A 14,332-nucleotide genomic window follows, 5' to 3' on the forward strand; every position below is an offset into this window, starting at 1 on the left:
CTATATATAGGTTCAAAAAGGGTCAGAGTTTATCTAATTTTATTTTTAATTGACTTAAGGTTGTATTTTGCAGTTTGGAAACTGTATTACTATGTTTTTGAGCGGCATCTCGAGCTATTACACCTGTGTGCTTCCCACTAAACATTCTTCTGCAAGCATATCATAGTGAGAAATGCAACAAAAGGACCCAGTTTGTGCTCGAGACAACCAAACCAGAATAATCACATCCACTCAACAACCATGCTCCTCCCTATGGACAAACAATGTTCAGCCTTATGTATATGCATATTACTTAGGAGCAATCAATGTTTTCTTATCCAGAGTCATGTTAAGGATATTTGGGGCAGTAGGGAAGACATATTTTGGAGCCTCTTGTTCGGAAAAAAGATTAATTGTATTGCCTATTTAATGATAACCTTAACCGCTCACACAAAACCAGCTGAATCATGGTTTGCTCAGTGCCCAGAAATCCTTAAAATGACATTGACTAGAGAGAGGTTCAGAGGCAGGAAGCGATGGAGAGGTTCTGATAGAGAAATCAATAAAAATGAGACAGAGTGAGAGAAACTGATAAAAAATACCTCTTTACCAGAGGGCTCTGTGAAGGTGGAGGCCCTGGGCAATTGCACATTTTGCCCTTGCCTTAAAGGGTCTCTGTCCTTTGTCGCATTATATGCTAGTCCTATTTTTGTTCATAAACGTTAACAAGAAGAGCATGTTCAGAGACCTCCCAATCCATGTATTTGTGCAGACAGGCTCCACTGTTCCCAGGTTCACCCAATCCTCTTGAGGATCCTATGGCACACTGCAATGACCGGGAGACAGGATAGCCAGGGCCACTGAAATTATGCAATTCTGTGGCCTCAGCTTTTTTTGCATAATAATGAATTTACCACATTTGCCACACAATGCACCATTTGTGACATGATCGGCAGATTTGGATGTATGACATTACAACGCATGCTTTTACCACGCATGCCTTTACAACGCAGTTTTTACAACGCATGCTGTTACAACGCATAGCGCTTAGCGGTGCTGGATAGTGAATAGTTTAATTTACTATTCCAACTCCAGTCCCCGTGGATAGTAGGGAAGGTGTTGGATAGTAAATTAAATCTATTCCCTATCATAGAGCGCCCCCCAGCGCAATGCGTTGTAATGACATGCGTTGTAATAGTTGCGTCGTAAAGGCACTGCGTGGTAAAAGTTGCATTGTAAAGGATTTTTCCCGCAGATTTTAACAGAAAAACATTCTTCTAGTTCAAGTGGATCGAAGGCTACTAAAAACGTTGGGATGTGTTTGTGCACAGTGGATGGCCCTTTGCGAAGGTTCTCTGGTCATCTTGTAGTTGCTTAGTTCTGTATTTGGTTGCTAAACTGGTACTAATGAGGTAAAATCTTTGCCATGACAGCATTAGAATTCGTATAAACTACAAACAAATGAAGTAATACTATAAAAAAATACCCCGTTATTCAGTATAATTTGTCTTTTCTAGCTGCATAATTAAATTACCCATGCCGCATTATTTGGTGCTCCCCTGCGCATAATTCCAGTGACCTCGGGGATAGCTTAAATTCTTCACATTTATTCTGCAAAATTTCAAGTAACGGCATCAGCAAATTTCAGAATGTCTCAACATGAAAGAAGACCAGAATTATTTGGCACATTTATTCAGAAATGTTCTCTAATGAAAAAGACATCATCATATTGGTGTTAAACCATTTTGTTTGCCCTTTATTATTGACGTAATAGTGGTTACCACTTAAAATATTCGTACATGTAATAAGCATGCATTGCAATACATGTGAAGCGCGGACAGACGTTTGTGTGCGGCAGTAACGTTTTTCCATATACAGGATTTTGCAGTATAACGTTCTTAATGTTGTGCAATAATTATCTAAAAGGCATTTCAGAAAACACTTCCCCTAATGTTCTAAAGGTGCAGGCAGTAAATGTGGATCCTCATTTGGCCACTCCCAGTGGATGATATTTGTATCTTTATTTCTTTCCAGCCAGAATGCTGGCTCGTCGAGCATCTGTGCCTAAAGATAAGGGTCGCATACTGTGAGCTATCCTTCAAAGAAAAGAGCTCTTAGGACATGCCAGGATAGCAGACTCTCTTCATCGATGGTAAAGACGCCACAAATTCAAATATACATGGTGAGCATGAAAAATGGCGACTGGAAGAGTTGAAGCATCAATCTTGAAAACCGGAAGTGCATAATGTTTGATTATAGCTGTTGGAAAGAATTGAAAACGGCAGTCTTTAACTGGTATGTTTCTTTTACAAACCCTAAGATTTCACTTGGAAATAGTTCAAAGAGACAATAACAGCATTGCCATTCTATTGTGTTATTTTTCTTATATTTTAAACTGGCTGCTGTACTTGCTGGACGGGGGTGGTAAAAGTGCACAGAACTTCTGAAATTAACTTTTAAAAGGTGGTAAGGCAAATACAAGTGGCATTTATGTCGGAATTACCTTTTGCATCGCGGTCTAAATGATGCTAAATTGAGCTGTTGGTGTCTCTTTTGAACTACTTCCGAATTGTTATTGGGGAGGAGAGGAAAATGCGTGAGCAAAAGCGATTTACAGACTAGAAAAAAATAAGGAATAACAACCAACATGGTTTACTTTAAATGCTTGTTATTTCGTAACTTTTTCCTTAGTCTATACCGCGCGGAAACACTCAAACTTATAGTTTTTGCTTGTTAGAGCTGCTGATCCCTCATTTAGCATGGGTCTTCAGGTGGGATGATAATGCATGGTTTATACCAATAAATACAAAGCATTGGCTTCCAACGTTCATTTTTGAAAAAATATCCCAGCACGCGATTCGAAGGTCCTCACAATGGCGTCCTTGCTAAGTTGCACAAGTGTAAGGGCAATTACTGTTTTGGACTCTTGAGGCCTGGCAAAGGCAGAAGTCTAGAAGTCCTCCATCCTTGCTTAAAAAATACTCACGATGCACCCAGCATTATCACATCAGCTTCTACCACCACATTGAACAAATGCTTTCTCTATGATTTCAACCTTCTAGAAGACATTTCAATAAAAAGCATGATGATTGTCTTTCCCAAATTCCTAGCTGCAAACGACATCCCATTTTACAGCATCTCTCATTGATCAGTGTCTCTGCCCACCCCCACAGCAACTCCATGAGATCAATCATGCGGCTATCAACATCAGTCAGAGACACTCCACTCCCCAATGCAGCAAGACCAACACAAGACAACAAACACCATGCACCATTTCTTAAGAACCTCTCACAAGACACCCTTTGCAATGGTGGGACAGTTCCAATAGGTGCCTGGAACCCATTGCACACATCAACAACAACTTCCAGGAGATCAGAAACACCTTCCAGACTCCAGCATTTGTACATGCCTCTTGGAAACATTAACCTTTAAACTTGAAATCCAAGCTATACACTATCAGGCTACAAGAAGAAACATGGACTCACACACACACACACACACACACTCACACACACACACACATCAGGCTGACAATCTTAACATCTTAAAATTACTCTGCTCTTATGACGACAATTCCTCTTTGAAGCAAGGCCTCCAAGAGTACCAATGGTTGAAGTTGCGTAAAGTTAACCATCTGACACTCTTGTTGGAGTACATGGAGTACATGGAGTGTGAAGAAGCCTATAGGATGTCTATGTCTTCCTAACACAGCAACATTGAAATACATGTAAATGAACTGTACAATATCTCAACATAGATCAGCACTTAGGAAAGAACAAATTAAGCAAGTTTCTGAAGTCTGATGGGAAAAAGATTTGAATAGGTTCCAAGCAAATCTAGAGAATTTACTTGGCGAAGTGCAAATGATAAATATTTACTCTTACCCATTATCCACATTATGTGTGCATTATATAGCCCCCCACCCCCAAAACTTGTTCCAGCACCACTGGTAACTAGCGTCCAGATGAACTCTCACAATTTCATTTTTTAGCAGCATTCAGTTGTTAACACCCCCCCTCCACACACACACACACACACACATACCTCTTTTCCTAATGTCACAGAAGACCCCGGGTGAGTCTGGCAGAAAGAGAAGCATGATTTAACAGTGTGAGAAATGTGGTTGTGAGTTTCCAAGAAAGTATTCATCATATCCAATTGAGAGGGTAGAAAGAGTGCTAAGCAGTCAAACACATAAAATAGCTCCCCTATAGATAATAGTTCAGTCACAGGAATATCACTACTGCAGCTTGGATGGGAATACACTTAAACAAATAGAGGGAATCTCACTATAACTAATTGAATGTTATTGTGTTGGATGGTAGGGTAGTTACAGTGCACTATATTGATGACTGATTTCATGAATAGGTGTTCTGTGTTAAAAAATGCCTAAATTGGGTTTACAAAGAGTTGTCATAACCTCAAAATTGCATAGAAGCTTGCCAAAATTAATTGTAAAATACATTCCACGGGAGCATGTTAATATAATCTGGTCAAGCTGAATTCCCAACCTTTGTATCGTATAGTGAACTATTTTAAAGTTTGATAAAATAATCAAATGCTTAAGACGGAGTTAACGGTGTTTATTAAGTTTCATGCAGGATACATAGTGGAAATTATGTCTTTGCCTGCCGTGCATATGTAAAGGTTTTTTAACCCCTTGCCCGCGGCAGGAATTCCGCTCCTGTGCTGGACATTCCGATCGCGGGCGTGGTCATGACGGCTCCCGGCCGACATCCGCACACGAGCACTGTGACGCATGACGGGCGGGAGCCGTCATCAGCACGCAAGGGGTTAAAGGTCTAGGCAAAGTGGAGGCACTAGTATGTCAATTATAAGCTCGCCAAGCAGTGTTTATAAACTGCTTTCCATTATAGGATAAGATATAGCTCAGATGTCATCAGCTCCAAGTTGCTGTGAGGGTGTAGTCACAACTCCTGTTTTTCACCAAACAGTTCCATTAAGTAAAATGATAATGCTTTTCGTGCCTCTTTGTGCACTGTTGTCAGTGAAGTGTAGTACATATTTGAGACTAAAGTAAAGAAGCCTTGCATATTCACCACGCTATATATTATGTTACTAAATCTGCAGCTGTGCAAAGCTCAGAGTTCTCCCATCTATAGCCACCACGAGCCAATGGATCAGCTCAGCTACATCTATGGCTTAAGTCTTGGAAATCAGGCATTTCTGGAAGGCTCCAGGTACATTCCCCTTGCCTAAGGGCTTCTTCATGCTATCTTTGACTGAGATTTGTAGAGAAGATACTTAAGCATCGTGACCCAAGTTCCGCTTGTGGCTCAAGGTGAGAGATCCACAAGTAGTGGGCTCTTGAAATATGTACTCTTCCACGACCAATTAATTGAACCTTGGTTTACAGTGAATGCATCTCAGGCAATCTGGAAATGTCATATTGTGGTTATATTTTGAAGCATATGTTAAAGTGAGTTTGGGTACATTTCATTAGAACTGTCTGGCTAAATCACTAAATTTTGTACTTTGCATGCTACCATAAGATGTCTCTATTTGAGGACTGGGATGAAGAAAATTATGAGGAGGTAATAGCCCTGGTAACACTAATTTCAATATTCAGATTCAGTCTTCCCCAGTTTCAGTTAGTTTGGATCTGCTACATCCTGGTTTCACTTGTGACAATTTTTGGAAGATCTAATATTGGAGGATGTAACCAACTTCCACTCATCTCAGAGTGAGAGGGATTTAAGTATGGCAGAAGGGCTGGAGGATTTTTTTGCAGTAGGGTGATAGAGTGCCTTACTCGTGGGAAGTTTACCTTAATTTGCAATTTGTAACTTAAAATTACTGCATTTAATTCTTGAAGCAGGGAAATGTTTACATACTGGAAAATGATATTACCACTTCAGGAAGAATATTTTTTATTCTATACATTTTCAGAATCGTTTCATTGTTTATTGATGGGCAGTAAAAGGGCATCTGCTAAAACCCAGTGGATGTCCCAATGCCCCAGCTTAGTATTTCTCCATCACATTTAGAGTAAGGAGAACACAATGATCCTGATGGTGAACATGTCACCAACTCCACCATGTGGAACATATAATTTGTTGCCCTTCCAAAATCTGTATACCAGTGTAAAAGGTATTCTTTTTATCTGGGACCATCATGTTAGCCCTTGTGTTCACAGAGATTAAAGCTGTTGGAATTAAATTAGTGAGGTTATTCCTGGAAATGGGCACCATTGGCATGGTCCTCCCTGAACTGGAACCCAAGCAATCCAGGACCAATGGAATGATGGATTTGAGTGCAGGTCTCGTTGCTGGGGGTGACTGTTTGACGTTGTTCATCATTCTGTCCATCAATTGTTTTTTTTGCATTTGTCGCCCTAAGTGGGATGGGTATGCCCAGAAAGGGGTCCTGTGCTTGCCATGCCACTGCAGTCGAGTTATCCTGGCTGATGAGGGGTGATACCCTGAAACCAGTCCTAGGATGTTTGTTTCCAGGGAGACCTGGCCTGGTTTTTCGGGCTGGAATGTTCCAATGGGGAGCAGGGTCAAGACTAATTTGCATATGGCTGGGTACAAACTGGAATAGTGTGGTGAACAATAAAACAGTGGATTTAGGCCCAGATCTCTGTAGTGGGGGTGAATGTTTTCCATTGTTCAGCATTCCATCCATCAGTATTTCTTTTTGCATTTGTCACTCTATGCGGGATGGGTATGCTCAGACTTGGGTCCTGTGCTCGCCATGCAACTAGAGTCAAGCTATCCTCGGGGTGATATCACAAAACCAGTCCTAGGATGCTTGTTTCTAGTCTGTGGAGGACCTGGCCTGGCAGTTCAGGCTTGACTGTTCCCATGGGGAGCATAGACAAAACTGATTTGCATATGGATGGGTCCAATCTGGAAATGGGTGGTGAGCAGAAAACAATGTATTTAGGTCCAGATCTATGTACTAGGGGTGAACGTTTGACATTGTTCACCATTCCATCCATCAATTGTTCTTTTTCCAGTAACCCTAAAGCACAGAGAGATTTTGTGGGTCTGGTACTTTGTTTGTCTCCACCGTGACAAACCAAGGTTCATGTTGAACTACCCAAACTGTTTTAACTGCCCAGAAACTAGGAAGTTTGTTTAGCTCATGTTGTTCTGCATGTAGGTAGTTTTGGTAAGGAAAATCACACAAACTGTCCTAACCTGAGATTTCTGGGATTGCTATGTTATTTTTCTTGCTTTTTGGGCAAAAGTGAATTTTGTAGAAATTCATCAGAATTTGCTTCTACCTACCACAGATCTAAAATACATACCAATATCCTAGGTGTGAGAGCCTTCTCTATGATCTTTACAATCTAACCCATAAGTTCGTCACAACAGGGGCTTTGTCTGAAGCAGCACTTTTCTGTGCTCTAAACATGATCTGCAACACCTTAATCTCAGCTTATAAGTGAAGCAAAAATTAACCTCTGGGATGAATCTCATCGGACAGTCAGAAAACCGTATCCAGAGGCATGTAATATTACTTGTGTTGCTTTACCTACTTACCTACCCATCCTGCACACAAGTGTGCAGAGCACTGAATGTATACTACCACAATACTGAGTATTATATCTTTAAATACCAGAATATCAATTCCAAAATATTGACCCTTTCTATTTTGTCAAAGTAAATTTTTGGAGATTTGTATAGATTTCTTATTCTTAACTCCATATTTACTTACCTTGACAATATACATAGACATTTATTTCTAACAAAGCATAAACATGTTTGCCTAATGGGCAAAATGACTCATTCACACAATAGTGGGAACACATCTTCCTGTGTTCACCCACTGGTGCTCTTATGAATTATAATTATTCAGCTAAGCGCACCAAAGACAATCAAAAATTGCCTTAAAGTCAATCTGAGTAGAATTTTTCTACCAAGCTTACAAACACACAAAGCTTATCAAAGCCCAGAATTTTAAGAAACACTTCTCAGGCTGGAACTTAATTAAGATTTCTTTTGCCAATCTATTCAAAAGGATCCAAAGAGGGCATACCAAAGTGTCTGACCAACATATATATTATGACATCCTTTACTAATCTCATTACTATAGCTGCACTGGAGTTACATTTCATCCCTGATCTTCAGTACATTCAATTATTTAAAAACTAGAAAAAGGTGATGCAGAGATACAAAAATTGATCCAAGTTACTTGTAACTAGCCATGGCTATATTTAGCTCCACGTTTTGATTCGAACTGTACAATTAGTTAAGTAGATCAGCCATTGGCAAAGGAGTCAGAGTCCCATCCCAAAGAAGAAAGTGTAGCTTGGGACTCAAACAGCACTTGACTGGTGAAGCCCAATTAAAATGAACTTTGTCTAGGGTTGCCTTTGATGGGGTACAAAGGAGAAGTAGTCTTCTGCTTTACACATACTTTCACTTTCAGAATAAAGGCGCATTTGCATATGATTGGTGGCTGTCTATAAACAGCCTAGATAAGCAAAAACGGATAGCATGAAATGCGCCCAGGATAAGTACCAGTATTCCATAAGGATATGAAAATTTGTACTCATCACTTATATGCTGCATAACAATAAAGATGACAGATCACATGTTAATGAAGATGATGATGAGCAACATCCAAAAACATACATATCTAATAACACTGTTATTAAATCCATCGCAATTTTTAGGTAAACCTTTTTCATGAAATTCCAGTCCCTTTTGCACATATTGATGAACAGCAATTGGGATTAAATGAAGGATTACAGTGTGAAACAAAGACCCGGGCTGGCCTCAGTTCTTACAGTATGAAGGTTTTCTGAACGAGTTGGAAACATCTGAAACGTGTTATACCATATGGTCTCCATCCAAGACCATTACAACACTTTCTTTTTAAAAAAATAAATAAATATATTTTCCCAGTTTTAACCAGAATGTCCAAGCATGTACCCAGGAAGCATCTCGGATGGCAGTTAGCGTTCGACTTTGGACAGTTGTGGTTCCTCACATAGCTCGAGTGACTCCACTGAGGCCACCTAATCTTTCAAATGAAGTTTTGCTAAGAGTGAGCAAGAGTTTGTTTTTACAGAAGAGGTGCTTTTTTGTGATATGCGCCTTTAACTGTTCAGTTTCCTCTGCCCATCTGTTCTGTGTTCTGCAAGTCGATAGTTGTGCTTCTAGTTGATTAGTGATAGTGCACAGACAGTCACAGTCCCCATATAATTTTTCTTATGTTCAACCTCTTTGGCACTTGTTATGCAAACAGGAAATAAAAAAAGGAAAGTGCAAGAACACAACAAGATCAGCTCTTCTATGGTTCAGCAGTTGGGGTATCCCATTCTGTACAAGCAGACAGTTTGAAAGAGCTGACATTTGCAGATGGCACATGGGTTGCAGCAAGGTGGGGATGGTGGCTTGCAGCTTGAATAAAGTGGAGTGCAGTTAGCTGGTGGTGGGCGTCTTGGAGGTTTCACAGGTAAAACCTTTTTCTGTAGGAAAAAAGACAGAAGTTAACCAAACAATATTAGCAAAACAGGGTGAAAAGGATGTGAGATGGAAACTAAACTCGCCAGTCATAACCAGGGTATGGTACATGAAAAAAAGTCCTTAAACGATGTCAGGGTCAGATGAGAGAAGACCACTACATCCACAACAATTAAGACACTTACTTTGGGGAATCTATTTCCACTCAGGTTTTTCTCATTCATACTTCAAACACGTTCAGTGGTTAAGGGTGTCAATAGTCAACTCTTCATGCTCTGTAAACTTCTTCATCACTTCCAAGCTTCTCACCAGATTGAACTGATAAGATGCCTTGCCATGAAGCAGATAGACGGTTGCAATCTGCTGCAGAAAGGATGTCTAACAGTTCTGACTTACTACTATCAAATAGAATTATGACTGATGGTTCCTGGGAATCACTGCTGAAAAGATGTCTATAGTCTCATGCCTTTTTATTACCAACAAAACTGCATATTACTCATTTAAACGTAAATGAAGCCAAGGGCCAGATGTACGACCATTCCAAATCGTGACTCGCAATTTGCGCCCAATTGCGAGTCGAAAATTGCGAGTCACAATTTGGAATGTACAGCAGTGTCAGAGACACTGATTGTGATTCCCAATAGGGTCGCAAATTGCGAGGCTCATGAATATTAATGAGCCACTTGCAATTAGCGACCCCATTGGGAATGGTTGGCCCTCCCAGGGATGGTGGCCTGCTGGGCTCAGCAGACCTTCACGTCTGGGACTGCCTCTCAATAAAGCAGTTTTTTTAATGCAGCCCGTTTTCCTTAAAGGAAAACGGGATGCATTAAAAAAAAAAAAGTTTTCGTTTCATTTTTTAAGGGCTGGTAGTGGTCCCTGTGCCAGCCAAGGGTGTGTTTATGGAAATGAGCAGTCCCCTACACCTCAGCAACACCATACTGGTTCTGGAACCAACTACCCTACTGAATGGGCAGGTACCCAATTGGCTACAGAAGGCCTATGAAACAACCTGCTTCTCATCCCTACAGCTCCTTTTTACGCTGAATCATGAATGGGCAGAACTCACCACGATCCTTTTCAGGTTATTGAAATGCAAATCCCTGCTCATCTTTGATTAATAACCTTATAACTGTCACATACCTCACACTCAGGTCTTCCTGTGAAAAGGCCTAAGTTATTGCTTCTGCTCTGGAGGCAGTTTTCACAGCTCATTAAGGGGAAGCACTAGTAGGGCAATATGCCAGCGGACTAATGCAAAATAGCCCACGGGAGGCTCACTCAGGTGAAGTGTAACATTTTAAAAGTCACTTTTTCAAAAATTAACAAAGATCTGGATTCACTAATAACTTGTATTTTCAAGAAATATTAAAACGATTGGTTTAATCTCCTATTTAGTTGATCCTAATCCAAAATTAGCAGATTTATGATTTTATTAAGAATTGAAAGGTTTTCTCATTGGGCAGCTACAGCCCTTTACAATTAGAGTAGCCTAGTAGGCACATGTCAGCATTACATTCTTGTATGTACCACTTTTAAGTACTACATACCCTGCCCTATGGGCTGTAATTTAACATTTAAAAGTAGAGGTATTTCTAATCAGAAATTGTATTTTTGACAGGTTGAATTGCAGGATTAAAAACTGCAGGCGTCAATCTACACCAGTAGGCCCGAAACCATGTATTCTCTAGTGTATGGCACAATAAAAGTTGCAGTCCACAGGAAACATGTAATTTTCTTTCTTTTTTTTTTTTCTTCATTAATACCTAACAAAAATGACTATAAATCATTCCGTCTTTAACTAAAACAGAAGAAAAGCATACATAATTAAAGAATTGAAAATAAAAGAAAGAGGAGACATAGCGTAAAAATAAACAATTGATAATTGAATAAAAATGAAGCTGGTCTCAAAAATTCCATTATTTATATCACATAAACGTTCCCCAGATCTTTTTGCATTTTAGCAATGACCTACATCCTCTTAGATTGGCTAATGCAATTTCCATTGTGTGAATTTCCATGACCAAAGCCCACCATTCCATAACATGTGGAGGCTGAGAGGAGATCCAAGACCTAGCTACCACCAACCTTGCACAGGCATATAATATAGATATCAAATCTTTATGTAAACTATTAGTGTCCTGTATATCCAGAAGAATCAAATGGGCTGAAAGCGGTGGGGACATAATTTGTTTCATCCTTAAAGCCTCAGTTATTCCTTCCCAAAAGAGGGCAAGTGCAGGACACGAAAAAAGCATATGTTCTATACCGGCCGCTTCCAAGTTACATTTAGGACATTTAGTGCGCTCATTAGATTGATTACCTGGTAGCCAGCTAGAGATTCTTTGGGGAGTATAATACAATTGGCAGATGGTTCTATATAGTTGTAACCTTAGATTTGAAGAATGAACTACCTTGTTAATTTGACAGAATGAAGCAGAGATCTGATAAGCGCTAATATTAATTCCGAATCTATTAGACCATTTAGCAGCCATTTTCCCGCAGTCATCGATCTTGCTTAAAATTAGGTAACCATAACTCTCACTTATGAGTGACTTAGTACGATCTGGATACAAACATTTTAATAAATCTGAGTGCCTAACTTCAGCAATTTTCATTTTCCGAACTAAAAAGTCCCGTATTTGAATATATTTGAAGTACATGCCATCATTTAAATTATACAAAAGCTTTAATGAAGTAAATCCTAGTAGACCATCAGGCCCGTAAAGATCACCCAGAGTGTTAATACCGTGACCTGCCCAAAGAATCCCCGCTCCATCTGAAAAAATACCAGGCAATCCGGGATTTCCCCATATTTGTAATTCAGAATTAAAAAAAGATATCTTATCTATTATCATGATTTGGTTCCACATTTTTATAATGTCTTTTGCAGTCTTAAACTTAACTCTTTTAAAGTAGTTTGGGTCGTGGACTCGTAACAGAAATTGCTTGCAATCTAATCCCAGCATAAATTGATGGAAGAATAGCGAATTTTCAGTTTTCATAAGACTACGTATTCTACGAAAAAAAGTTGCAAAAAAATAGAGTCTGAAATTAGGAAAATTTAAACCTCCTTTTTCAATCGGTAATTTCAGAAGCTTGATTGATCTTCGTGCCTTTTTATAGCCCCATACAAAACTACTACAAATGCCTTCTAGTTTAAAAAAAAAAAGAATTTTAGGTTGCAATGGAATAGCTCTAAATAAATAGAGGAATTTGGGCACGATTTTCATTTTGATCAGATTAATACGCCCTGTCAAGCTAAGTGGTATCTTATGCCAGTTTTTCAAGTAAAGCGTTACTTCCTTTAACAGTGAGTCGTAATTCAGTGTTAGAATTTCCTCATCGCTCGCCGTCAATTTAATTCCTAAATAAACAGCATTTGAGCATAGCCCAAGAACCGGGGCAGCAGGTTTATAATTAGCAATTACTTGAGTCTTACTTATATTTAATTTATAACCTGAGATGTCCCCAAATTTGTTTGCTTCATCAATAATCGCCGGAATTGCCTTAACTACATCAGTGGTAAAAACCGCGAAATCATCCGCAAATGCGGTTATTTTTAATCTTTTCCAGCCGTGTTGTATAGGGAGGATATCAGCTTGAGCCACCAATGACTTTAAAAAAGGCTCCATAGAGAGGGCAAAGAGCAAGGGAGACAAAGGGCAACCTTGCCTTGTTCCCCTTTCTATCGTAAAATTAGAAGAATCAGTACCTACATAGCTGATCTTAGCCGTTGGACTATCGTAAAGTGAGCAAATCCAGCCTAGATATTTCCCATGTATACCATAAGCCCCTAGTACTGCCCAAAGGTATTCCCACCCCACCCGGTCAAATGCTTTTTCAGCATCGAGCATGACCATTCCGAGCGGGGTGAGATTGGTTGAAGCTATATCAAACGCTGTAATAGCCATGTTAATGTGGGCGGTGGTATCTCTCCCTAGTACGAACCCATGCTGTTGGCTACAAACTAAATCAGGCATAAGAGGTGCTAACTGATTGGCCAGTATTTTTGCAAAGGCTTTTGCATCTGAGTTTATCAGCGAAATCGGTCTGTATGACCCACATTCTTCCGGCGGTTTATTTTTTTAAAGAAAAAATACAATTTTCGCAGTTTTCCATGACATAGGAGCTTTTCCAGTTTCTCCAATATAATCTATTACTGACTCCAAAAGAGGCAGAAATTCCTGTATAAGTATCTTATAAAGTTCTATAGGTAGCAGATCATCCCCAGCCGCCTTACCCGAGGGCAAGAAAAGAATAGCATTTTTTATTTCAGTGAGTGTTATTTTTGAACTCAGTTGTTTAATTGCTTCATTATCCCTTTGGTTAGGCAAATGTAGATTAAGATATTGAGAGATATTCTCTTTAGTTGGAATATTTTCTGAGGCATATAAATTACTATTATACTATACTAGTAATATTTAACGAATTGGTCTAGTATCTGATCAGCTTGGTTGTACATGAAAGAATCAGATCCCTGGATTGTTTTAATATTAGTTCTAGCTTTTTTATCTGCCACTTTGTAAGCGAGCACTTTGCCAATTCTATCTCCACCTTCATATTGTGACAAATGATATTTATGAATTTTGGCGCTATATCTCTCCCTTAATGTCTTCTTGACTTCCGATTGCAACTTTGCTAACTCGAGTCTTAATTCATCTATATTTGATTTTCCTTGGGTAAGAGCCTCTACTAATTTATGCTCAACCGATAGGATATTAGAAGTTATTAGCTTTGCTTTTTTCCTGCTATCAGAGTTCTTTTTCAATACATATTGTTGGGCAAAACCTCTTATACTGCATTTACAGGCATCCCAGACCGTGATTATTGCAGCAGAATTCAAATTAATTTCAATGAATTCCTTAATGTGTTCTTTTAATTGCTGTATAAACGGAGCGTCTGTGAATAAA

The 14,332-nt window shown here is 39.3% G+C and overlaps 1 protein-coding gene across 1 annotated transcript in view; it reads right to left on the reverse strand.

Annotated features, from left to right (window-relative positions):
* Positions 1–1,712: 1,712 nt before the first annotated feature.
* ASIP (agouti signaling protein) overlaps positions 1,713–14,332 on the reverse strand; it is a 497,833-nt gene continuing 485,213 nt past the window's right edge. The window contains exon 4 of the mRNA XM_078652178.1: positions 1,713–9,424. Coding sequence (XP_078508304.1) covers positions 9,254–9,424 — 171 coding nt within the window. The 3' untranslated portion in view covers positions 1,713–9,253. The remainder of the gene's footprint in view (positions 9,425–14,332) is intronic.

Source organism: Lissotriton helveticus, chromosome 7, assembly GCF_964261635.1.
Source record: "Lissotriton helveticus chromosome 7, aLisHel1.1, whole genome shotgun sequence".
Lineage (NCBI taxonomy): Eukaryota > Metazoa > Chordata > Amphibia > Caudata > Salamandridae > Lissotriton > Lissotriton helveticus.